Genomic DNA, 27,848 nt, shown 5'->3' on the forward strand with positions numbered 1-27,848 from the left:
CACTCTAGCTTTAGGGTTAAAGTATATCGTCAATATGGAATTTCAGTTCAACTTATTGACACGAGGAAGACAGAAATATTGCACTTAAATTTTCAGAAAAAAATACGGAAGCTTAATTCAGCTCACTTCAGAATATCTGGCAGAATCATCTTATAATTGGTGCTATATAAAGTCATATGCACAGCAATAGAATGATAAAGCTAAAAAGTCAATATTTGAACTGATAAAGAGAATTGTGACTATGTTATAAAGTAGCAAGGCATGATCCCTGACACTTTATGAGCACTCATTAGATATGTGATTAATGATTGACTTAACCAAACAGAATGTGATTTGTAGCCATTCCAAAGGCTAGATGTATTGGCTAAATCATCTGAGCCAAAGATAAATCACAAAAAACCATGCAGGCTCATAGCATTTTATTGTTTCAAAGCATCTTTCGCTCACCAAAGGTTAACATTCCTCTCAGTGAGCTATATAGGCATGGCTGAAGCAATGAAACCGAAAGCCATCCCTGTGATATCTCTGCTGTTGAAGACTGTACAAAAGAGATACAGATAAAGCAGAAACGTTTAATTAGCTACACATGTGCACCATCCAGAAGTCACTGCAAGCATTGCAAACATACCTATCACTGACCCTCAGCATTCTCACGGAGAAGCTAAATGACATCACCATTTCTAATCAGGAGGTCTTCTGAACCTCTCTTCCTGCAGCCTGCTAGGGCTTTATATTTCCCTGGAGACTGTGAAGTTGTTTTGAAAAATTCTATTACAAATTGGATTGTAAAACTGCTTTGCACCACTGCCTGCTCTCTATGACATAAAAGAAGTCACTTAACTTCAAAGTTAATGTGGTAGTTGAAACAGCTTTGCAAGAACAAACTTGAACAGTTCGTGACAGAAAAACAAAGCAGAACCTGGGTTTATATAACCTGAAGAGTTTATTTTTATTTTTAAAAAGAGAATTACAGCATGAAATGTACAGAAAATAATAGAGCACAATTAATTTGTTACATGAATTATAAGCATAAATCCAGAAAAAGAAGGAAAATATTAAATTTTAAATACAATTATTTGTAAATTACTCTTATGAAAATTTTATCTTGGCGCATACAAAAGGCGATAGCTTTGAACAGAATTTACTAAGGGCCCCAAAAGGGTTTCTGAAGTTTGTATCATTTTGCACAGGTTAAAATAATGGGCACAAAAGCTCTAGATCCAATAAAAGCCTGTTAAATAATAATGTTGTGCTTTACTTGACCTTAATCATTTTGCAGCCATAATTTTAACTTAGTTCATAATAAGCTAAATAATCCAAGGCACACGGATTGCATTTGGTTACAAAGATACAGAGAAGAAAGAATTTTAAATCCAAAAGTGTTAAGATGAGAATTTGTCCAGCAGAATATCTTATACATTGAATACACTATTTTAAAGATAAAAGAGTACCATAATTAAAACTGGTTGAAAGAAAAGAAAAAATGATGTGCTGTTGATTCTTTGCAAGTCCAGAAGAAATAACCTGAAAATAACATCCACGTCGTTTGGGCTGAACGTCTTTTGAGCAGTATTTTATCCACATGGGCTGAAGAGCGGGCAGGCAAGAGCTACTTGCCATTTGACATAGTAGCTTCATCAATATAGGATAGCCATATCCGACAGGGGTCTCTACAAGGGAAGTAGAACCCATTAATTCCTTTTTCAAGTTAATGGAGTGAAGCCCAAAGAGAGCAGCTCATTCCAACTTTATTTTGGGATTGGGGATACAATGCACCGCATTGCTCTTTTCTAAGATTTCCTTAGTAGCACAACTCAGAGCATTACTGGAAGAGGAAACTAACAGGTTTCCTGCATTCCCATCCCCTGTGATTAAAACATTAATTAGTTTTGCATATTTACTCTATTTTGTGGCTCTGTAGCTGGAAAAATGCTTACTGAAAGCTCATTTCTCAACAATACCTTCCTTCACAGGTCATCTATAACAAATGCTTAAACACAAACTGGCTTGCTCTGGCTTTTTGATCACATCTGAACTACCTACTACTCTAATCCAGTTCATCCTCAGATAATATTAATTAGGGAAATTAATCTCTTTAGTACTAGTCAAAACCAGTGGTCCTCAGAGTGAGGGAGGCAGATTCTAGGAGTTCCTGAGATCATTTCAAGGGATACGAAAGTCAAGCATTATTTGCTTGTTTCACAGTCATCTTCTCACAAACATACAACAAAAGTTTTCTACAGGCTGCCTGATGTGTGAAAGCTTCGCAGACTGAATGCAAAAGCAGATATGAGACTTTTACTAAACCAGATGCGAAAGGGATTTACAAAAGCATTTAAATGCCACTCTCCTCACTTATTTTTTTGTTTTGAAAACTGTTACGTTTAGTAAAAATGTTATGCATACACATTTACCATGAGTTTATTAATAGTGTAAAAGAAATAAATTTTTATTTCTCAGTTTTAATTTATAGTAAGGGAAACATCATTAGATGTAACCTGTATAAGTAAGAGTTCTTTGGTATTCTCAATTTTTAAGAATATAAAACATTCCTTTATTCAAAATTTGAGAACTGATGTTCTAGACAATTAACTGTACATATCTTGCCATCTCTGAGTCTTAGTTTCCCCCTTGTAAATTACAGGTAAGAGACTCTGGCCTTTCTCACACTAATACTGCTAATATTAACTGAGAAATCATTTGGTAAACTAGAAGCTACTTCACAAATATGTATTATGGTCATCATATTATCAGAAGAAAAACGACTATTACATTTTTAAAGAAAGGATTTCAGAGTCAATGCTGTGCAGTCCTGTGATTACCCATGCTGTTACTCTCTCACTCCAACATTAGACCTTCTGAAATGAATGGGTTCTTCTGAAAAACAACAAGGAGCAGTCCACTGCAAAGCAGTGTTTCCACCCTCCAAGCTGGTGCCTTCTGAAAAGCAGGAATTTCCCCTCAGAGGTCCAAACGCCCCTCTGATAACCCAGTAGGAGTTTAACTACTTGGAAACTATTTCTTCTATGAAACACATTTGCCCTAAGGCAACTTCCTTTAATTTTACAGAGTGCTCTGCTTGCTCTAATATGCTGATATTTGGCATCATTAGCACATTTTTTGAGAACTTGCTAAAATACATTCCCTAGAGGTTAGGAAGTCATTTTTGACATGTAATTTTTATTTCCTATATTTTCCAACCTGGAATCTACACTGATTTCTATGGTATATTTGAATCTTCTTTATTTTCTCATTCTCATTGTGTCTACGTGAAAAACACAGTACTGGATAAAATTACACAGAGCTACACATACACACATAAATAAGTGTATGAAAAACTGGTGAAGTCTATTTGTCTTTTGTTTTTTGTTTTTTTTTTGTTGTTGTTGTTTATTTTTGAGACAGGGTCTCACTATGTAGTTGAGGCTGACCTGGAACTCACTATGTAGCCCAGGTTGATCTAGAACTCACAGTGATCCTCCTGCCTCAGCCTCCCGAGTGCTGGGATTACAGGTGTACACCACCACGCCAGGCTAGTGAAATCTATTTGAATAAGGTCTGTGGATATTACCGATGTCAATCTCCGAGTTTTGAAAATTTACTATAATTATTCAAGACGTTACCATTAGGGAAACCTAGGTGAAGTGTATACAGGAATGCTCTGTGCTATTTTTGCCTAGTTTTTTGAATCATAAATTATTTTAAAATAAAAATATAAAGAAAATCTTACAGACATAAAGAGAAATACTGAAAGAAACACCTTACATTTATTAAAAAAGATAAGGGAGGTCAATTTATAGACATTTGGCAAGATTGACTATTTAATCATTTTCAGTGGAGCTCCCAGTATATAGCTCAGTTGAGTTCTACGTAAAGAAAGAAGTATTTAATGAATACTCATTATAAAATATGCGTCAAGTCAGTTGTGGTGGCGCATGCCTGTAATCCCAGCACTCGTGAGACTGAGGCAGGAGGATTGCTGTGAGTTAGAGACCAGCCTGGGCTACATAGTGAGTTCCAGGTCAGTCTCAGCTACATAGTGAGACCCTGTCTCAAAAAACAAACATAAAAAAAAAAAACGAAAAACAAAAATTATGCATCAAATGTTTTGGCTATGGGCTATAGTTAACGTCTTTAAGATACTGACAAAAGACTGCCTCTAGATGTCCCATCTATTTCATCAATAACACTGCCTCAACAATTTTGATGTCACTACTAACCATTAAGCGTCTTTTTCCCTCTTCACTGCCATCAAAAGTGGAGTAGAAATAGGTGCTTGGCCATTCCTGAGGCTCTTCAGGGTTTTCTGCAGATTGTGACTTCTCAGTCCAAACTACAAGAAAAATGTTGAGTGTAGCCATTACTTAAAGGTGCTGATTCACTATGAGGTGAAAAGTAAACTAATTGGAACACTCTTGCACTATATAACAAAATTGCTCATGAGATTCTACTATTTGCGAATTTCTGAACTTCTGAGAAAATGCCCGAACTGTCACATTCTCCTTTTATTTTTTAGAATGGTTGCACAGGGCTGGGGATTTAGCTCAGCGGTTGAAGGCCTGCCTTGCAAGCACAAGGACCTGAGTTCAATCCCTGGTACCAAAAAAAAAAAAAAAAAAGAATGGTTTCACACTGGGGTTTGTGGGAGAGTTGTTAAAAATATTAAGTTAACGGTTTAGAGAATATTTACCTTTTCTTACAAAATTATATTGGCTACATTCAAACAATGCTTATTAGCTTCTACCTGATATTATTATTTTGGCTTATCTCTCCTACTAGGTAGAAATCATGAACTACACATTAGATGCCCTCTAAAACCCTGAATTGTGGGTGGTACTTAATTTTTTTTTTAAAAATGAACTGACTTACATTAAGCAGTCTAAATTACAAACTACCAGAATCTCATCTTGGCCACATTAAACTATTCACATGAACTTGGAAAAGTCATGGCAATCTTCTCTGACTTGGTTTCCACACCTGTCAAATATATGCACTGATACTAGGTCCTCTCCTGAGTACTCTGGGGGCCAACTTGAAGGAAGTGACCTTTAAATGGATAATGGAAAACTGAGTGAGGTTACCATTACTTGTTTCTCAACTACTGGGAAACTCTTCCAGGTTAAGTATTGAGTACTGGGCACTCTGCTTGGCATTTCCCCTGAGGAGTCTATGCTGCTGATGCCAGTTGTTTAGGGGACCCTACTGTGTGCTTCTACTGCACCTGTACCTCCCTATTGGGACATTTAACACACTTAATCTGAATTGCTTGTTGAATTATCTTTTTACGTTCCTAACTTCATAAACATTTTTGCCAAATGTATTTTAATTAGACTGTATGCCCAATATTTTGCACAATTAGGAGCTTACAGATCATGTTACATTACCATTTCTTGAATTACATAAATGTTTAAAATCACTTCAAATAACACAATTCTCATAAGAACAATAAACATTCCAGTTATAAATGACTTTCTCTGTTAAAAAAAAAAGAGTATTGAAAAGTGTATTGCTTGAGACCAATGTATGTTTTAGTCATCTCTGCAACCTCTACTGCAAGGGCTACCATATTGAACACAGATCAGAATCGTATAGAGGTTGGTCCAAATTCTCATGGCTGGGCCTCAGGCCCAGCTAGAGTTTCTGATTGAGAAAGTCTGGGGCGGAGAGAGCCAAAGAAAATGCCTTTAACAATCAAGTTCCAGGTGATGCTAATGCTCCTGCTCCAGTAGCAACACTTTGACAACCACTGCTCTGTGGTGCCCATCAAATGGAAAGATTTTTCAAATTAGCAATGGGAAATAAGAACTTGCACAGCTATGAATCTCATCTTGGGATGACCATGACACATACCTGCATTTGCTTCTGCCTGAACTGACACGACAGTCTTACTGCGCTCCACCATAGCACCAGTGTGCTCCAATTCAGTTTCCTCAACACTTACAGAAGCTGCCTGTGGTTTTCTGAAACAGTAATGAATAACAGTAAGTGAGCTTCTATGCACTCTAAGAATAGTAAGAAGTTAAACACTGTGTCTTCCACCGATATCATGTGTAAGAACAATGTCTGAGAGTCCATTCAAACAGCTGCATGACAATAGCTCATGATGTACAAAAGCCTAAATCCTAAAACCCAAGCCAGCAGATTCTCTCCTACACAAAGACAGAATGAGGCCCTTCTAGATCCAAGGCAGGTATGTTGTGTATAATCCCCATGGCTCTATGGACTTTTATCTTTAATGAATTAGGAAGGTGTGTATAAATGAAGATTAAGCCTGAAACTGTGGATTAAACCCCATACTGTTGAGTTTGTACCAGCTACTGTTAAGCTAACTCCTGCATGCACTGTAAAATCTTTGCTTTATAATGTAGGATAAAAGAATAGTAGTGTCTTGGGTCCTCTTCACGCCCCAGATGAGCCTCAGAGTGGCACTTCCTCTGACATTAGTTACTTCTGAAAGATGACGAGGAAAAAAGGAAAAAAAAAATATTTCTTGTACGTCATTAAATGATCCCTCCATCATGTAGGTATTGCATGGTTGATCTCTTTGCCAGGACTGGAATCACTGTGGAAACCTTTTCTACATATACACAAGTGTTCTGTGGACATTCTACTTTCTAGGATTCCTAAAGGTAGAATATAAAGGCCATATCTCTATAAGCCAGCAGCAATGTGGGACCTTGTAGTTGTGTCTAAGCTCGACTCCTTCCCAGGATTTAAGCCACCTCTCTAAACAGGAAGAAAGGCCAAATCACCAGTATGTACTCTCCATCAAAGGACTGAAAGCTGGGAGCCAGTCCTTTATCTGATCTCTTTCTACATTCCTACAACTCTTTCTTTAGTCAGATTGAAGGTAACCAAAAATACCTGGACAAGAAATCCATGAGTGCAACCACTTTTACTGCCTGCCTATCTGCAAAGCTTCCTGTGATAATACTAAGAGAAGAAAGCATTTTAATAGATTTGAAAAACAGTCTGAGGGATAACTGTTTATGACCATCAGGCATCATTAAATACATGGCTAGAACTGGGATAACGATGTTTGTGAAATCAGATGAGTCATTGCTAAAATGGCAGGTCTTCTTTTGTCTGAGATACTGTACCTTGTTTCCGATTACACACAGAAAAGATAAGATTGTATGAGTGCTATTTCTTAAAGAATTATCACTTACTCATCATTCTGCTGAGGAGAAAGTTGATTGTGTTCTGTTACCTGATCCTGTTGCATCTGTCTTTTAACTATGAAATACAACAGAGCTTATATAAGTATCATTCAGAAGTCACACTTTTTACTTCCATGAAAGCCAATGACATATTCTCATTCATTTTCATGCTGTGTGTGCACGCTGCTTCCAGGGACTTGAAATAACCAGAGGGAAGGCTAGTCTAACGTTGGAATTGGGAAAGGTCCAAACATCGTCATACTTTATTCAAGAAGACCCAGTCTAGAACTGGGACCAGGTCTCTATCCCAACCTTATCAGGAACCAATTACGTGCGCTCCTAAGCAACTCGAGGGACTGGAAATTAACACAGTCAGATCACTGCGTTGCTTCTCAACTGCGAAGCACTAAGGTTTATTTTGTAGTATAAAATAATCTAAATTACGTTCTGAATCTCAATTTCCCACTTATTTCTTTAAAATCCACTCATTATAAATAGAATAAATATCAGTCCCATTATCTGCAAAAATTCCACAAAATCTGAGGCAATGAGCTGTTATTGTATTTCCTGTCCTGAAGAATACATATTTGAATTTACCTGCCATAAGCTCCTGTTGCTTCAACAAAATATTTCTTATTTCTTTTAACCATGACATCTTCACATCTATATTAGGAGCCTAAAGATGTAAAAAGGGTGTAAGGTACACTTTCTTTAAAAACAATGCTTCTATAACAGAACAAATGTAATTAAATATATCAAACATGATCTGCTCCCAAAACACCATATACAAAGTTTAGCATTTCGCTTCGTAAAACTTCTAAGAAGCTAGCCATCAGCTATCAGATTGGATGAAATAATACAATCGAAATCATTTCAAATTTGTCCTTAAATAGTGGAACAACAATAACTGGGTGAAATACAAAATATAATTTCATTAATGTTTCTCTTTTCAGGAAGGTTATTTTGAAAATATAAATATGTCTGTCTTATTGTGGTGAAGTAAAGCAAGCTCTATTATTCCTGAAAATAAAATTGAAGGCAAAGTAATCTTAGTGACTGATGAAACATGAATGCTTCCTTAAATATCTTCCCATTACTTACAGGAGAGGTTTGTCAAATCTTACCAAGTATTACATCTTAAAGCAAAGCAGAACAAATTATTTTTAGGGATTGTAGTCACTAAGTGCAAAATTAAAGAAAAAGCACTGCACATTTGCAACAGATGACAGCCGCTGGAGGAGTCACAAGGCACGATTCAAAGATTTATTGAATACTGATGGCAACAACTTCTTGCAATACTCTGATTCCTCTCACTTTCCCTGAAAGATGGGAGACTCTGCAGCTCTTCTGGACAGAGCTGTCACGTCCTCATGTCTTGTAATCAGGTGCCCTTTGAATGCTGAGAACAAGAGGAACTCCGAACCATGACAATTCCGTAACTCTAGAAACTTGAGATCAGAGATGCACCAGCTGAGCTGTCGGCTACAGTTGATAAGTCTCCCAGTGTAATTAGGAAAATGCCAAGCACCATATAACACCTCAAATGAAACTACCTTAACTAAAACAAAACATGCTATAGTAAAAAGTGTTAAGTATAGCACTAAAAATACTCAAATAATATGCAAGGGATCTATATGAAAAGAATGAGATATTTTGAAATATAAGCAAACTTATTTTTACCAACTCAAACTTTTATATCTCAATGTAGATTAAGGTTTCTAGAATAATTTTATGATGACCAACCTGTATGATATAAACTTCCTCCTTCCCGCCATACCAGATTTCAAACTTGCGGTTGTCACCTTTTACGTATTCTGTGATCCCAACTTCATCCATCTATAACAAATATATCAAAATTTTGATAAGCGTTTTATTTGGATTATGAAATTACATTACATCTACCACATCATACTCTAAATGGAACAGAATTTATCACAGGCAAAATACATTCATTGAATATTCAATGAATATGAAATGATAAAAAGAACACCTGGCACAAGAACTTAAGTGTTCTCATAGAACTACGCACTTTATAGTTTGGATTGTGAGCTCCATTGCAGTGACTGACACAAATGTTATAAAATCTAAATAGCCAAAGTAGCCCATCTAAGACTGAATCCTATTACAAATCAACTACACACTATTGTAACAAACTATTGTCAAACTAATTAAACATCAGTGAGAGAACCACCTGAAGTTCATTTAAATGATTTAGTTCAAGTAATTATTTGCAGATCATTAATCTTACAGATGTATCACTTATCTCTGTAGAATTCCTCTAAGTTAGATACAGCCATTTTATGGGACAGAGAAGAACCAACCACTATAGAAACTAAAACATCAATCATGAGTCAGTAATATCTTTTTATAGCCACTAAAACTTCTGTATGCATTCTTTCTTATCACAGCTTTTCTTCTCCATATGTTTGTGCTTTCTTTGTACATTCTTCTTCACCATTTGCTGCTGATACCTTGGTTAATTCCATTTGGGGCAATTTTACTTCCTTCTATATTCTCTTTTGCCTTTCTCCTTTTCTTCCAATTCCTATCTAATTATCCGAAGGATTGTCTCACTCTGCTCCACTCATTAGCCCCCTAAATGGCCCTAATTAAAACATAAGTATTAAAGGTAGTGTTAGTCGATTCTCTATTAAGGAAAAGAAAAGCAATTATGCCTGGAAATGAAAGCGCCTCCATCCTGAGTGTAGTCAGCAGTTACTTTGAAAATGTCCCCAAATAGTTTTGGGGTCTTACTATACCATTCTAACCTACTTCTGCTCAAATATTCAGATGTAAGATGAATAATAATGTCACATTCGATCTTTTAAAAAAATGGATTATGTTTCATCACACGGTTTTATCTTAAGTAGTTGGTAAGCTAGAAAGCACACAGGGTTTGGAGTGAGAAAGGGCTATGTGTCTCGCTGTGAGTTGCTGAACTTTTCTGAAATTCCATTTCCTCACTTATAAAATAAAAAGAACATGTTTCATACAGTTTAGAGAAGAATTACATAGCATCCACTAATTGTTCAGATCGCATAATGAGGTTTTCAAATTTGCTGTAGATTCTTTCCCTTATATAAACTGCAATATTTTTATTAGTTTTCACTGCTAACATATAGCATGTGATTATTAAGTGGATTTTGGAGTTGCTCAGGAATGTAGCCATAAGTGCACGTTTGCTAAATTAACGTAATAGGTAATAATAATAAAGCACGAACTGAAGAACTCAGCATATCCATCTGATTAACTCTGACCTTAGAGAGGGTTTTCATTTGCAGATAAGTGGCTCACTTAAAATACAACATGGCCTGATCACGTCCTCAAAATATAGAAGGACATGATCAGGCCCTGGGATTCCAGCACGCTGTGGTGAAGTCCAGACAAGATCTAGAAGACACTCAGTAGCGAAGGGTCTGTGCTGGTCCTCTCCATCAAGGCAAGACTCTGACATAAATCACCCTATCTGATAAGTGCCATATTGAGTAGTCATGCCAGAGATGGCTCAGTGCTGGAGTCTCATGATACACAAGCAAGAGGAAGTAAGTGCAGTAACGCCTGAGAAATATCCTACTTTCCATTTTTTACCACCAGTGCCATTTTCCTAGAAATCCTTGCCTAAAGCCTTGCAGGCATCATTGACTTTTTAAATTGAGGGTATTAGGAATTATCAGAGACTCAAGGAAAAAATTAAGCAGATTTTTCTGCCAGTATCAAGTATAATTTATTTCCTATATCTAATAAGTCACCAAGCCCAAGTTTCTACCTTCCACTGAAATATTTCTCACTCGTTTCTATGGAAACTACTACAGTTTCAATTCTCTCAACTTCATTACCCAACATTGGTCCCTCCTTGCTTTGTACTTGGGAAACATTCTGTTGGCATGACCATAACTATGTCATACTAAAGGTAAAATATCAATAAAAATCAGAAATGTTCCATTAGGCAGTAACTAGCCCCCCCCCACACACAAGTAAAAGGTGAATCTAATCAATCTGGATTAAACCTGCCTGTGAAGGGAAAGTACCTTCCCCAAAAATAAGTGCATGGATAAACCCTATCTGGAAGAGAGTACAACTTCTGGGTACTGAATCCATGTTTATGAGAAACATAAAAGACTCTTAGAAATTTGGGGGATTAGAGGTGGACTGTTAGTATTAAATGAGCAACTGGGTATTTTTGATGAAGATGGCTGGAATTTTAAAGCTGTGAAGCTGCTGTAGAATCAGAAGTGAGGTGGGGAGGTTAAGACAGTAGGAGGATCTGGCCCAGGGTGAGTGTCTTATTACGAGTAACTCAGGGCAGGTGACCATACAGGAAGAATCAAAACCAAGGCCAGTTTCTCTAGTAGCCTCCCTACACGAATACCTCAACCAACTGCAGGACAGCGTCACCCGTCCTTTTCAGAACTGCTGCTGAGAATTCTATCAACTCTTAAATATACTGGTGATGACAAGTATAAAAGAACATGCTCATAAAAAATGGCTACAATGATACAGGTTGGGGAAGTAAGGGCAAGTATTTTCGGTCTTTTCTGACTGTTCTCTAAAAAAATGTTATATCATCTTTAGAATTTAAAAATGGAAAGGTAAACTTCATTGGGTGTAAAAAAATATGAAATTCACCAGTTACAGCCCCACGTGAATGAGAAGTTCCTCGTGTCTGATGGCAAAACCAGCTGGAAGTATTACTGGGCTACCAGTGACTTCCTCAAATGGTACTGCTCTCGTTTTAATACCAAACTAATATTAGGACAGAATGGTAGTTTTTGGTTATAGGAAATAATAAGACAGTTTTGAAGGATAGGACAGAGCAGGTTTGGAGAGAATGTAGCTGTGAGTGCCTTTGGATACCCAGGAAGCATGGCCCTTGGGGATGGAGGAGGTACAGACATGGAGGTGACATATTCTAAGCACATAATATTTCTCCATTTTGAACTGCACTGAAGGAAAGTAGGAAACAATTTCCTCCTCGTGTCTACCGTAACATTAAAAGGCCCCTGGATGGCATGACCAAGAATTCAGTCAGTGCCACTGGCAAGAGAATGTTCATGCAGGAGGCTGGGACGCTCCTTGTTGTTTCAAACTGTGTTCTGCAGGACACTAGAGAGCCCCTTGGAGAATGCTTGGGACTGTAGGAAAAGAGGGAGGAAGGAATCAAAGTTCTGTGCTCCCCCCGCCAATTCAAGCACAGAAGTTCTGCTTTGCCTGACTTCTATATGACTTCTACTTAAGATTTCCTACAAATAAAGCAATGTGTGACGAAAGTATAAAAGCCCCTCATTAAAGAGAAAAATAAAAGAGAGATAATAGGAGAAAGAGAAATAGATCTTTGGCAAAAGGGAAAAGGAACAAGAGATGGGGGTGTTGTGGTTGTTAAGATGTGTTATGTGCATGTATCAACTCCACACAAGGAATGTAATAATTATGTATGACAAGCATGTGCTGATGAAAATTGACAAGTTTTAATATTACATTACACAGTGCAAAGTGTCTTACTTTCAAACAGTGCTTAAAACTGTATGACGGGTATCTATCAGAGCCTTCTCCGGTTTCAGTGCGCCTCTTACAAAACACAAGAGCTTTTTCATAAAGGAAAAGGTGTCGCTGCATTGGTTTGAATCTAGCGAAGTCCTTCATTTTTGTGGCACCTTTCCTGTGTGCTAACCAAACACTGAATCCACCTTGCATTATCATTTTGCCGAGCTCATTTAAATTTCCCTAGAATAGAAAAGCAAAGACCATTAGTACAAGGCAGAGTGACAGTCAGATTCCTGACATCAGCATTTCAGCGTTTCGCTTGACCTACTAAAACCCTGAAGCATAATTTGTATGAATTTATTATAACCTCTTATGTGATACACGCCATGAATCTCAGATGTACAAAATTACTGTGGGGAATGGAGGATAAAAGACTTGCTGTTCTCATATTTTTTCTTTTCCCTTATTTACTTTCCCCTACCCTACCAATAAACTCCATGCAGAGATATTTCAGCTAGACCATCTCTGCCCATCTCTCCACATTGGTGAGTGACATTCACCACCCCAAGTTTCCCCACTGGGTGGAGCCAATCTATTAAAAGGCTGCAAGCTCCGGAGATTTAATCTTTTTCTTTCATCTCTATCCCAGCCTAGAGCAAACAGCAGTTCTGAGACAACAGTCTCCTCAGGGGTCCTCAATACTCCCTTAAGCATGATCTCCCTAGGTCTAGACTTGGGAGTAGGCCACTGAGGACACGGAGAATGTTACAAAGCCATTTGGTTGCTGATCAGAAGCCAAATTTTCACTTAGCACTATTAGTAAAAACGCTAATATTTTGATCTCCATTTTTCTGTCTCTTACATGCTATTTCTCAATTGATTCCAGGAGAGTAAGAAACTGATATTGATATGCTTACTCTCTAAAATTCCCAAAATTATTAAGATTTACTTACAATGTAGCCATTTATTGCAATCTGATGCATAGAGTCATTAACTGACTTCAGTAAATCCAGCATGGTGTCAAGTGCCTCCTGTAACTGAGTAAATCCTTCAGAGTCTTTGCTGTATTTCAACAGCTCCTGTAATTAGAAGTCAGGCATTTAGGTTAATATTAGGCAGGACTGGGGATTTGTTCCACCGCCTGACTTGCAAGTGCAAGGTCCCAAGTTCAATCCCTGGTACAAAAAAAAGTTAATATTAGGCAAATATTAAAACAGTTTGAGAAATAAATGAAGTTGGGATAACATGCTTTCAAGCATGAATTCAAAGATAATGTCACTATTTTTTTTTTGAGACAGGGTCTCACTATGTAGTTGAGACTGACCTGGAACTCACTATGTAGCCCAGGCTGGTGTCAAACTCACAGCGATCCTCCTGCCTCAGCCTCCTGAGTGCTGGGATTATAGGCATACACCACCATGCCCGGCAATGAATCCAAAGATGATGTCACTTTTTTAGAGTAATTTCTTTCATATGCTCTTTGTCACATTAATACTATATTTAATAACAATGTAAAAAAATAGTGACTGAACAGGCCTTGCCAGGGATTTAGCTCAGTGGCACCGTGCCTGCCTTGCAAGTGCAAGGTAGTGAGTTTGATCCCAGGTACCAAAACAAAAACAAAAAACAAAACAAAAAACAAAAAACATTTGGAGCTCAGGAGTAGTAGTTATGAAGACACATTAGAGTTTAACTTTTAAGGCACATTAGCTTTATTACACATGTGCTTTTTTATCCTGAATATACAACCACATTCATTTCATGATACATTCATAATACATACAGCATAGAGATGAAAATACATTTTAAAACAAGTCAAGTTATATTTATGCTTGACACCAAATTTACTGATCCTTTCACATTACACTAGGGGAGTGCCATGTGCATTTTTCAATGAGAAGGTCAATATGAAATCGAATCTCAAAACTATAAAAATATGTTACTCTAGATCTTGCTATAATATCAAAAGTTCTTCAGTACAACACTCTGCATGAATCATTGCACCTTGTATAGAAAATTAAATAGCTAATGCTCAAGATATCTCTGGGTTGATACTTACTGCTGCACCTTGTAGTCATTGAAAATGCACAGTGCACTGATTTTACTGCCAACTCCAGCCTTCCTACTTATTGAGCCCATTAATTTCTAGTGCTTCCAGCCAATGACTTCCTTTTTTATTGTATACCTGATACATAATAGTTACATTTGTTTTGGGGAATTGGTGTACACACACACAGACACACAGAGACACACAAACACGCACATTATATCTTGTGTTCAATCCTTCTGCCTCTCTCTCCTTATCCTCTCCCTCTCCTCAATCTGCTTCCCTTCTCCAAAAAGCCAGTGTACTGGTTTCCCAAAGACTTCCGTTTAAATGGCTTTGTCACATCTGACCCACACAAGTAAGTAAAGAAAGAAACATGCTTCGTGTAATTACCTTTAACAGTAACTGATACTTAGTGATTCGCTGTACTGGCTTGAGTAAATAAGAATCCAGACCAAGCCTGTGATTTAATTTTCTTTGACGTTCCTGTCATTAGAAGATAATTATCAATAAATTTAAATTAAAACATTAAAACATGTACCTGTGAAAATGCCAAGTGTTCATTGATTAGAACCAAAACATGAATATTTCTTACATTTATTTCAAAGAACATCTGGTCAGAAAATCCTATTCTCTGTGGAAAGGAAATTGTAAGTCATGATAATAACTACAGCAAACACTTTCAAATATTTGGAAGGTAGGAAATTCAAGTATTTCAAAACTTTTTTGTATATAAGTTGGTATTGATGTGGAATAATTACAAAGTGACAAAGCAAGGAATTACAATATATTAGTGTGATTAAAAAGTTCTTCAGTATATACAAGAAAATTAATACAAGCCTCAGCTCCACAGCCAATGTCCAGAAAAGGAATAGGGTGTGCTAAATATAAATCAGACTAGGTATGAGAAGTGACTTTTTTAAGATTACAAGAAAAATACAGCCCTAGTCAACTGGTGCTATATTTCCTCCAACTGACTCACTGTACTATAAATATAAGGGTCATGACCCTGGGTCTAGAAACACTGTAGGGCTAATAATTAAGGCAAGATGGAGCTGCTTATGGAAAATGGCCATATAGGAAATGCAGAACACACAGAAAGTGGGAAAGGATATATTTGAATAAGATCCAGGACCCTCCAGTGCATATGAATAAAATCCAACACACAATCCAATTCAAATACAATGCATCAATTTATCATTAAAGATGGTGAAAAGATGCATATTTTTAGATCTCCTCATTCACAAAACCCAACTGAAATAACGGAAAATCTATTTTTCTCCAGGAAAAAGCCCAAAGAAGATGGGAAAAGAGAAAATACTGATCAAGTCTGGGAATTGAAATCCAAACTGAGAAGTGATAAATATCTGAACACGCTGGTGAAAAATGACTATCAAGTTAGCACAGGGGAAAGGCAAGGAATAGCTCAATTTATGTACAGCACATCTCTGCATACTCAGCCCCTGTGCCCTTCACGGAGACTCAGGTATTAGATACCAAATACCTTTGAAAGTAGAAGAAGAATGTGGGGTTAAAAAAAGACGAGTATTCAAAGTATGTTTAAGAAATAATTAGTTAATGACAAGTATGGGTGAGGATGTGGACCAGTGAATGCCCTCATATACAGTTGGTGAGAATGTGAAACAGGACAGTCACTGCAGAAAACAGTCCAATAGCTCTTCAGCTGCCTGCCTGCCTGAGATCACCTGGCTGATGCGCGAGCTCCCGGACTGCGCGACAACAGACCCAGCAAGGACCCAAAGACCCCATAGGGGGTCTCTTCAGCTGCCTGCCTGCCTGAGATCACCCAGCGGACTGCGCGACAACAGACCCAGCAAGGACCAAAAGACCCCAGAGGGGGTCTCTTCAGCTGCCTGCCTGCCTGAGATCACCCGGCGGGTGTGGGACCTCCTGGACTGCGCTACAACAGACCCAGTAAGGAAGGTAGCCACGCGGGCGCCCTTGAAACAACCCCACGACCTCCCCCCCACCCCCGTTCTCAAACCTCCTGATTGGGACAGTCCTTCGACCAACTCTGCAGAGGCATAGGTTCTCATGAAGGGTAGTTTTCTGAGCTCCCAACTTTGAACATCTTTAAAGAAAAGGCAGGGGAAACCTGTAATAGTACTGAGTGGAGTTCAACCCTGAGGGTAGGGAAACTCAAGTTAGGCCTTGTGGACTGTGTTCAGTCTCAGTCGTGGGGAACTGCCATTGGCTAGCTAAGACCAGGGGATTCGGTTCTGCATATGGCTGTACATGTGGTATAATATGAGAACAGAGACAGTCTGAAAGAGGCCCCTCAAATTCTTTTTTTTCCCTCTCTCTCTTTTTTTCTTTTCCTCATTCCACCCTAAAATTTCTTTCTTTTTTCTGTCCTCTCTCTCCTACTCAGTCTCTTGCTCCACCATATTGTCTCTCATCTCCCTTTTTATTCCGGCTCCTGCCCTAACTCAGACTTCTTCTTTTATTATTTTTTGTTTTTAGGAGGGGTTTCTCTTTATGTTCTTTTCTCCAGTCATTTTACCTCACTCATGGCTCTGTACCTTCAAGGGAAGGCAAGCGCCTGTTATTGTTAAGGGGATATATTCTTGTCCTTATTCCTGCACTCTCTCTATCCCCCCTGAAGTTAATAGCTTTGTAAAGATAGTAAGGTAATTCTACAACCTCTGGATTCACTTCAAACCTGCTCTAATTCTTTCACTTATCTAATCCTCTCGTTCTAAGTCGAACCCCCCATCCTAAATGGTAAAGATGCCATATTGAAAAGCATATTCACTGCAAACATACTATGAGCTGCTTCTTGAAATTAATTTAATTCACATGAGTTAAAGGTGATACATTAATGACTACCACAAGTGGTCAGTTGGCAAGCTGTGCCTGATCCTATTGGGCTGCTGAATGTATCAATTGGGACAAAGAGTGGTGATTGATTTAAAGAGTTGTTTTCTCTGATATTATGAAAACGAGAATGTCTATGAGTCATTAGAAACTCAAAAGCTAAAACGCAACTATATTAGGAAGATTTAAGTAATACCCAGAAATTAAAGAAGGACAACCCAACAATAAAAATAAAAATGAGAAAACACTTAAGCAAGACACAAAAACAGATATCCAGTTCACCAATAGCAAATAGTAGGACAAATGAGGATGAAAAGTCTGATAGTGAACCAACAGGACTCCCTGGACCCATAGCACAGGAGGTAACAAAATTGATCAATCAGGCTCTAGAAAAATTCAAATCAGAAATAATTTCCCAGCTAGCCAGAGAGATGATGAGCAAAATAGAAGTCATGATTCGAGACTCTAGAGCAGAAACTGAGAAAAAAATAGATGAGCTCAAGACTGTGATAGAAGCCATGAAGACTCAGCATAAGAAAGACATGGAAACAATGAATGCCCAACAGAGGAAAGAAATGGAATCCATAAAACAGATTCAAACAGATATCCAGGAGATTAAAAACTCTATTGAAAGTGTACGAAACAGAATAAAAGATTGCGAAGATAGAATTTCAGATATAGAAGATAGGATAGCAGTCAGTGACCGTGAAAAAAGAGGTCTATTAAAAACAGTAAGGGATCATGAGAAATCAATCCAACAACTCCTAGACGATACAAAGAAAAATAACATAAGACTGATAGGAATTCATGAAAAAACAGGAGAAAACACAAATGATATAAAAAAGCTCTTCACAGAATTAATGACAGAAAACTTCCCAAACAGAAGGGAAGAATTAGACATACAGATAAGTGAGGCATATAGAACCCCAACTAGCCATGATCAAAAAAAAATCTACACCTAGACATATAATAATCAAGCTTCCAGAAATCCAACAGAAAAACAAAATACTACAAGCAGTAACATAAAAGAAACAGATCACAAAGGAAAGGAAAGCAAAGGAAAGGAAAGGAAAATTTTCAACACAAACCCTTAGGTCAAGGAGAGCCTGGAGTGAGGTATTCCAAGTCCTAAAAGAAAAGAATCTCCAACCTAGACTTTTGTATCCTGCAAAACTCTCTTTCAAAATAGATGGGGAAATAAAATACTTCCACGACAAAGAGCACCTGAGAAATTTCATGAACACCAAACCAGCACTGCAAGGAATTCTAAACAATATCCTAGAAAAGGACAACGAAATTCACAATAACATGAGGCCCAACAGACCAAATCAAATAGGCAAGGCAAGAAACTAAAAGGAGATGGGAGAAAAAGTAAAAAGAGTCAACAAATGGACAAAAACATGACAAGAATAAGTCAAAATATATCAGTTGTAACCATCAATGTTAATGGCCTCAATTCACCAATCAAGAGAAACAGATTGGCAGAATGGATTAAGAAGCAAAATCCAACAATATGTTGTATACAAGAAACACACCTAGTGCAAAAGGAAGTCCATAGACTGAAAGTGAAAGGATGGAAAACAATTCTCCATGCGTCAGGAGTCCAGAAAAAAGCAGGGGTAGCAATCTTATTCTCAGATAAAGTAAATTTCAAACCAAAACTCATTAAGAGAGACAAAGAAGGACACTACATCCTTGTAAAGGGAACAATTCAAGAGGAAGAGCTGACAATCATAAACATATATGCACCAAATATAAATGCCCCCAACTATATAAAACAAATATTAAGTAACATGAAAAACCAAATAAGCACTAATACAATTGTAGTGGGGGATTTAAATACCCCACTATCACAAATTGACAGATCTACTAGGCAGAAAATCAACAATGAAATAATAGAACTGAACCAAGCTTTGGAACACATGGACTTAATAGATGTTTATAGAGTATTCCACCCCCAAAAACCAGAATATACATTCTTTTCGGCTGCACATGGATCATTCTCCAAAATAGACCACATACTGGCTCACAAAACAGGTCTAAATAAATGCAAAAAAATTGAAGTCATCCCCTGTTTATTATCAGATCATAGTGCAATCAAACTAGACATCAATAGCACAAGAAACTATAGAAACTTCACAAGCACATGGAAACTGAACAACACTCTCCTAAACAATCAATGGATTACAGAGGAAATTAAAGAAGAAATTAGACAGTTTTTACAAATAAATGAGAATGCCAATACAACATACAGGAATCTTTGGGACACAATGAAAGCAGTTCTACGTGGAAAATTCATAACATTGAATGCCCACACTAGGAAAACAGAGCGGGCTCAAATAAACAACTTAACGATGAAACTTAGACTCCTAGAAAAACAAGAGCAAGAAAAACCCAAAGCTCGAACAAGAGAGGAAATTATAAAGATCCGAGCAGAAATCAATGCAATTGAAATTAAGAAAACGATACAAAAAATAAATGAAACAAAGAGCTGGTTTTTTGAAAGAATAAATAAAATTGACAAACCCTTAGCTAATCTTATCAAAAAAAGGAAAGAAAAGGCTCAGATCCATGCAATTAGGAATGAAAAAGGCGAAGTCACAACAGATCCGAAAGAAATCCAGAGGATCATGAACACCTACTTTGAGAACCTGTACTCTAATAAAATGGAAAACACAGAAGAAATGGACAGATTTCTAGATACTTATGAATTACCAAAGTTGAACGAAGAAGATAAAAACATTTTAAACACCCCAATCACAATCAGTGAAATTGAAAATGTAATTAAAAACTTACCAACAAAGAAAAGCCCAGGCCCTGATGGATTCACTGCTGAATTTTACAAGACATTTAGAGAAGAACTACTACCATTACTCTTCAAACTTTTCAATGAAATTGAAAGAGAAGCTATACTTCCAAATTCATTCCTGGAAGCAAGTATCACTCTGATTCCCAAACCAGAGAAAGATACAACCAAAAAGGAGAACTACAGACCAATCTCCTTAATGAATATAGATGCAAAAATCCTTAATAAGATACTAGCAAACAGAATACAGAGGATTATTAAGAAGATCATCCATCATGACCAAGTCGGATTTATTCCAGAGATGCAAGGGTGGTTCAACATACGAAAGTCAGTGAATGTAATACATTATATTAACAAAGTCAAGGACAAAAACCATATGATCCTCTCAATAGATGCAGAAAAAGCATTTGATAAAATTCAACACCCATTCATGATAAAAACCCTGCAAAAAATTGGAATAGATGGTCTATACCTCAATTTAATAAAGGCTATTTATGAAAAACCATCAGCCAACATCATATTGAATGGCCAAAAACTGAAAACCTTCATGTTAAAATCAGGAACAAGACAAGGATGCCCACTATCGCCACTTCTCTTCAATATAGTTCTGGAAACATTAGCCACAGCAATTAGACAAGAGAAAGAAATTAAAGCAATAAAGATAGGAAAGGAAGAAGTTAAACTATCATTATTTGCTGATGATATGATACTCTACATTGAAGATCCAAAAAACTCCACCAAAAAACTTCTAGACTTAATTGACAGATTCAGTAAAGTATCTGGATACAAGGTGAATACCCAAAAATCAATAGCCTTTCTATACACAAATAACAGACAGACAGAAAGAGAAATAAGGGAAAAAATTCCTTTTACAATAGCATCCAAAAAAATGAAGTATCTAGGAATCAATCTAACAAAAGAAACAAAAGATCTCTACACTGAAAACTACAGCACTCTGAAAAAAGAAATCGAAGAGGATATAAAAAAATGGAAAGATATCCCCTGCTCCTGGGTAGGAAGAATCAACATAGTGAAAATGGCCATACTACCGAAACTGCTATATACATTCAATGCAATGCCAATTGAAATTCCAACACTATATTTCACAGAACTAGAAAAAAGAATCCAAAAATTCATTTGGAACCACAAGAGACCTAGAATAGCAAAAGCCATTATAGGCAACAGTCACATGGCACCAGGTGTAACAATTCCCAATTTGAAACTATACTACAAAGCCACTGTGATAAAATCAGCATGGTACTGGCAAAGAAATAGGCCTGAGGATCAATGGAACAGACTGGAAGACACAAAAACAAATGCAGATGTACTCAGCTACCTCATCTTCGACAAAGGAGCTCACCATCCTCAGTGGAGGAAAGATAGCCTCTTTAATAAATGGTGTTGGAAAAACTGGATATCAACCTGTCACAGATTAAAATTAGACCCTTATCTTTCGCCATGCACTAAATTAAAATCCAAATGGATTAAAGATCTAAATATTAAAACAGAAACATTAAACTTGCTGGAAAGTAAGTTAGGCAGAACTCTGGAAGACATTGGTATAGGAAAAGACTTTATGAACAAATCCTCAGTAGCACGGGAACTAGCAGAAAGAATCAACAACTGGGATCTCATCTTACTAAAAAGCTTCTGTACTTCAAAAGAAACCATTAGCAGAACTAAGAGACAATCTACAATGTGGGAAAAAATTTTTACCAGCTGTACCTCAGACAAAGGACTATTATCAAGGATATATAAAGAACTCAAAACAATCAGTCCCCCCAAATATAAAGACCCGATCCAAAAATGGGCATCCGAAATGAACAGACATTTCTCATACAAAGAAGTGAAAGCAGCAAGAAAATATATGAAAAAATGTTCCACATCACTGGTCATTCGAGAGATGCAGATGAAAACAACACTGAGATTCCACCTCACCCCACAAAGAATGGCTGCTATCAAGAAATCACACAATAACAAATGTTGGCGGGGTTGTGGGGAGAAAGGAACCCTCCTCCATTGTTGGTGGGAGTGCAGACTAGTGCAACCACTATGGAAATCAATATGGAGATACCTCAAAGAGCTTGGACTGGAGGTTCCATTTGACCCAGCCATCCCTCTGTTGGGTATCTTTCCAAGAGAACTAAAAGAATCATATCACAGAGAAGTATGTGCACCCATGTTTATAGCGGCACAGTTTGTAATAGCTAAATCTTGGAAACAACCTATTTGCCCATCCGTTGGAAACTGGATAAAGAAGATGTGGTTTTTCTATAAAATGGAATATTACTCAGCCATAAAGAGCGAGAGAATAGATTCATTCATAGGAAAATGGATACATATTGAAGATATACTCCTAAGTGAAATAAATAAGTCCCACATGTGTAAATACCAAATAGTTTCCCTGGTGTGAATATTCTGCAACAATGCATAAGATTCTAATAAGATTACTGACATTTAGAAATGGGAGGAAAGGAGCTAAAGGTGTAGGGAAGGTGTGATACGTAGGGGAAGAACAAAAAGGGAAAAGAAAAAAATGTGAGAGAATGAAAAGATGAAAATAAAGTGTTTGTAGATGGGGAGGGGAGGAGGGGGTGAAGGGAGGGCAGAGGTAAGGGGAAAAAACGAGAATCAAGACTTGTCATGTAGAGGTACAAGATCCCAACAATGAATGTAACTGCACTGTATCCCTAAAATGTACCAATAAACTCAATTAAAGCTGAAAAAAGAAAAAAAAAAGAAAACAGTCCAATAGTAACTCAATATTTTAAACATACACCTGACAATTTCACTCCATGTATAGAGTCAAGAGAAATGACAATAGGTGTCTAAACAAAACAGGATTATTCATACTAATCAAAAGGTGGAAATAACCCAAATGCCCATCAACTGATGCTTAGATGTATACAATGTAATATGTCCAGTCAACAGAACCTGATTCAGCCATAAAAAGAATGAAGAGCTAATAATAGAAGATACAACAAGGATGAATCTTGAAAATATTATGCTAAATGTAAAGAGGCAAACACAAAGATCTATACATAGTGTATTATTCCACTGACATGAAAAGTTCAGAATGGGTACATCCATAGAGACAGAAAGCAGGCTGCTAATTGCCTAGAACTACAGGAACGAGGGGATAGCACTGTTAAAAGGCACAGGGTGTTTTACTGATAAAACTGTTCTTAAATTGATTGCGATGGTGGTTAGACAACCTTAAGAATATTACAAAACCACTGCAATGTATACTCTAAAAGAATGAACTTTATAGTGTTTTACTTATATCTCCAAGAAAGCTGCAATCAAAAGAATTAAATGTGCATGAAAATCTAAAATAAAAATCCCTCCAATGACTGCACTACAATATACAATAGGTGGCTACCCACTCCTCCCCTGGAAGAATACATGTTTATCTAGAAAGACTGAAACTGGCTGCTGGATCCTTACACACCAGACAGCCATCTGGGGGATGTAACCAAAGAGAACAGACCTAAAGATACAGGTATTGACAAATACCCTAAAGAAACAAACATCTTGAAACAGACTAGGCAAGAATGAGAATCATGGTCAACAAACACACAAATGTACAGGAAGCTTCCATTGAACCTTTTTGTGCTTACTCCCAATGTAAGTGAACAGGTAGTTACCATCAGACATTTAAGGAAAGTATCTAAGATGAATGACAGGTACCAAGTGAAGGAAAAGAAAAAAAATTTGAATACAGCAGGGGCTATTCTGAAAGAAGATAACTATTTGTAAAGGGAAAAATCTATTACCTTCATATAGATAAATTAAAATATTGAATTTACGAAATAAAAATAAGGTTCTATTAAAAGGAGCTAGGAAACTTGGGAGGCAGAGGCAGGAGGATCTCTGTGAGTTCGAGACCAGCCTGGGCTACATAGTGAGTTCCAGGTCAGTCTCAACTACATAGTGAGACCTTGTCTCAAAAAAAACAAAAAAAAAATGGAGCTAGGAAAGAACAAAAAAAATGTTCTTTTCAAAATTGAAAACATAATGACAAAAATAAAGGCCTCAATAAAAGAGAATAAATCCCAGAAAGTTGAATAAGAAGACATAGAACTACAAAACAAAGAGAAAAGAAATAGAGAACCAGTCCAGGACATCCAACATCTATACAACTGAAATTCCAGAAAGAGAGAATGGGGCAAATTGGGTAGAGGAAATTAAACAAAATAGTAAGAGAAAATTTGGCCTGGATATTCCAAATTCAAAGGGATCACCACAACACTAGCATAATAATGCATATAACACCAATATCTAAATCTTAAGGATAAATTAAGTCCCCATAACCTTTCAGAGGACAAAATTATGTCTCCCACAATGGACCAAAAATTAAACTAGCATCAGATTTCTGAAAAGCAACACTGGAATTTAGAAAAGAATGGAACAAACCTTTCAATTTCTAAAGACAGTTATTTCTTGCCTAGAATTCTATACCCACCCATGCAGAATAAAGACATCAGAAGAAAGACACTGTCGAAAACTTGCCTGCTAAAATAATTTCTTAATAAACAACTGGAGGATTTGTCCTACCAAACAAGAGAATATCCATTTACCTAAACATACTTTTAAGTGAAATAAATAGAACAAATATATTTAAATGTTGTATTATTTCTCTTGTGAAAGTCAACGTGTAAATAAGGACCAAAATGGATGACAGATATTAGGAAGTGGAAAGAAAATGTTCAAATGGGAAGGGGAATAAGGGAGAGGAGAGGGGGAAGGGAAGGAAGAGAAAAGGAGAAACAGAAAATGGAAGGAAAACTGGTAACAAAACTTCCGTAAATAAGGAGGGTAAGAAGGGTTGAGGGGAGGGGAGTGGAATTGGAAAAAGAAGAATCAAGATATCTTATGTACAGGTACAAATTCTCTACAATGAATGATATCATTATGTTTTGCAAAGTGTACCCAGAAAATCAACTTTAAAAAAAACCAAGAGAGTGAAGCAAGAACGATCAAACACTTGACACCTAGGAAGCTGGAGAGCCTATTCGAGTATCTGCAAAGTCATACCAAGATCCTGAGATGAAACTGCAGCAGGCCTAGTGAGCCTAGACAAGCAGCTCACAAAACTCCAGAAGAGAGCTCTCAAAGAATATGAAATTTGGAGAAAATCAAAGTGTATAAGTACACTGAGAATAAATTATTGAAACTGAGAAAAGGTGGGGTAGGAGTTAGGATAAGTAACTAGAAAATTAAGTGAATGAACAGATAATTGCAAGAAAAACAAAAGGGAAGAAAACTATATATCACATGATGCACTGGAGCAAAGAAATTATACAGTATTAATAATTAGAAATGATGTCAATAAAGCCAAAATCCCAATATAGCTATTGGATTTTTGGAGGAAAAAAATTATATGTGTATATATGGTCAAGGGACATTGGGCAGGGAAAGAGGGGCTAAATCTTCATCTTTCATGAAGGAAGGGGTAAGACAGCATGTTATGTGGCGATACAGAGGTAAATACTGAAAGAAGTAGCTAAAAGCACTGAAAGTACTTGTATCTGGGGAACAGAAAAGGTTTGTGTGTGTGTATACGTGCATGTGTTGAAGTAAAACTGCTCTTTCATTTATATGCATATATAATTTATGCAAAGTAGAAAATTAATTTACAAATACAGTAAGATAGATCCTAATATCTTCCAGACAGAATATATACAATACTTGAATAATTACTATACCTTGAAAAAGGCACATTCTGAATACTTCTTCCAAACTGCCTCTGAACTGGGCTTATTCTGACAATATTTTGCATATATCTGAAAATCATCTTTCTGTAATAAAGAGCAAATTCAAATATATTACCAATTTGTGGGCATAAATTTTGTTAGCAAGAAAGGCTGAACAAGAGCAAGTATGGCCAAGCATTATGAGGAAAGTGACCCAAAGAAAGCCTCTTGGCATTCCAAGAACAGCTGGCCCCTTGGACCAGATGACAAAGATGCATAATTACCCAAGTAACTTCAGTACTTGTAGTTCTGAACTATGATAATTGCTTTTTTTTCATAACCATAAGCTAATAGGGCACCAAGAAACATGCTCTATAATCACTTAGTTCCCCATTGAATGAACTTGTAGCTAACTTCCAAGTTAGAGCCTGCAGTCCTTGGCTCATCACTGGGGCATGGCCCTTGCTGCATAATCCACCTGGGCACCTGCCTATGTAATTTTTGCTCCCTGGAATTTTCTCTCCCTAACCCTCATCTACCGGGCTCTTATTCATTCTTTTAACATTCAACTTGAGTTATCTCTTTATAAAGCCATTGTTGATACCTCTAGTCTATGTGAGATATTCCTCTTTCGGACTCCCATAAGTTCCTCTGTATATCTCTAACACAGTACAACTCATCCCATTTTTCCACGTAAACACTCTTTGGCTTGGTATTCACATTGCCTAGGACAGTGCTTGGTACATAGTAGGTGCTCATTAAATGAATTCTATTAAATGAGTGAACATAGCATCAATAAATATTTATTAAACCACTACTTGGTGCCAAGGGCCGTGCTAGCCTTATGAGACACACAGCAGAATATAAGATATGCACAGTCTTTATGTAGTACAATCTGAGGAAAAAATACACTGCTTTTGCTGGAGGAAGCTGGGCAAAAATTTGTGCACAGTTCATATGTATTTAAAGTTAGAACATGTTGAGAAAGATCATGACATAGGCCTTTCTTAGCCTTCTCATTTCATAAACACCTTCTGAGATATCTATTTTGAACTTTTCAATAATTGCTTCTTTCACATTCACTCTCAAATCAAGACCAAATTTACCTTTCAGGAAAAGAAGGAAGTAGATAAGAAGAACAGGGTAAGAAAAAATAATTCTGAAAGAAAACTCTACTGGAGTGAGCACAGTCACTCGGATATCTACTATACTAAGCACATTCTTGGGATGAGGAATAACGAAATTCCCTGAAAGATTTTGTTGAATAAAAGGAACAGTAAGGTCTGTGACAGACACCTCGGTGACTGCAAGCCAAACCAGATTCGGTTCTAACACTTCACATGGATTAGAGGGAAATACCGAGGCATCCTTTAGGCTAAAAATTAAACAAGCCCAAGAGTAGTTTTGCTTAAATGATTCCAATTGTGATTTCTTCATAGGCAGGATGGTCCCTGGATTCCCACAATGACCATTCCTGGGAGCTGAGGCACTGAAGCTTTTGATACCACAGAACACAGAGCGTGCTGCAGGACTCCAATGCAATAGTTTCTGCAATAAAACTTGTTTGGCATTATTTTCTCCAAAAAACATGAAGACATTTAAAAAAACAAAACTACTGTCACCAAATCTGTTCTTATAATGAGTTACTATTCTGGTGGTCCATCTTTATACAACTAAAAAACATCATTAGACTCACTCTTTCCAGGAAACACAGTCCCACTCTTTCTGGGGCATCAGAGCAATTTTCCAGGCTGCTCATGAAAATGCTGCAAAATTTTCAGAGAAAAAAATATGTATATGCAATATAATAAACTAGTTAT

General features: G+C 37.0%; 1 protein-coding gene across 15 annotated transcripts in view; it reads right to left on the reverse strand.

Moving 5' to 3' along the window:
- Positions 1-995: 995 nt before the first annotated feature.
- Positions 996-27,848, reverse strand: part of Mcf2 (MCF.2 cell line derived transforming sequence) — a 74,190-nt gene continuing 47,337 nt past the window's right edge. For 7 of the 15 annotated variants that reach the window (XM_033760257.1, XM_033760255.1, XM_010640514.2 and 4 more), the window contains 11 exons: positions 27,725-27,794; positions 26,041-26,133; positions 15,082-15,174; positions 13,595-13,720; positions 12,660-12,881; positions 8,904-8,996; positions 7,758-7,836; positions 7,170-7,236; positions 5,851-5,960; positions 4,221-4,333; positions 1,000-1,670 (listed from right to left, as the gene is read on the reverse strand). In XM_033760257.1, the coding sequence (XP_033616148.1) occupies positions 1,638-1,670; positions 4,221-4,333; positions 5,851-5,960; positions 7,170-7,236; positions 7,758-7,836; positions 8,904-8,996; positions 12,660-12,881; positions 13,595-13,720; positions 15,082-15,174; positions 26,041-26,133; positions 27,725-27,794 (1,099 nt within the window). In that variant the 3' untranslated portion in view covers positions 1,000-1,637. Of the gene's footprint in view, positions 1,671-4,220; positions 4,334-5,850; positions 5,961-7,169; positions 7,237-7,757; positions 7,837-8,903; positions 8,997-12,659; positions 12,882-13,594; positions 13,721-15,081; positions 15,175-26,040; positions 26,134-27,724; positions 27,795-27,848 lie in introns of all 15 variants that reach the window. The other 8 variants (XM_010640512.2, XM_010640513.2, XM_033760253.1 and 5 more) reach the window with 3 other exon arrangements.

This window comes from Fukomys damarensis, unplaced genomic scaffold (assembly GCF_012274545.1).
Source record: "Fukomys damarensis isolate Sample0158 unplaced genomic scaffold, DMR_v1.0_HiC HiC_scaffold_39, whole genome shotgun sequence".
Taxonomy (NCBI): domain Eukaryota; kingdom Metazoa; phylum Chordata; class Mammalia; order Rodentia; family Bathyergidae; genus Fukomys; species Fukomys damarensis.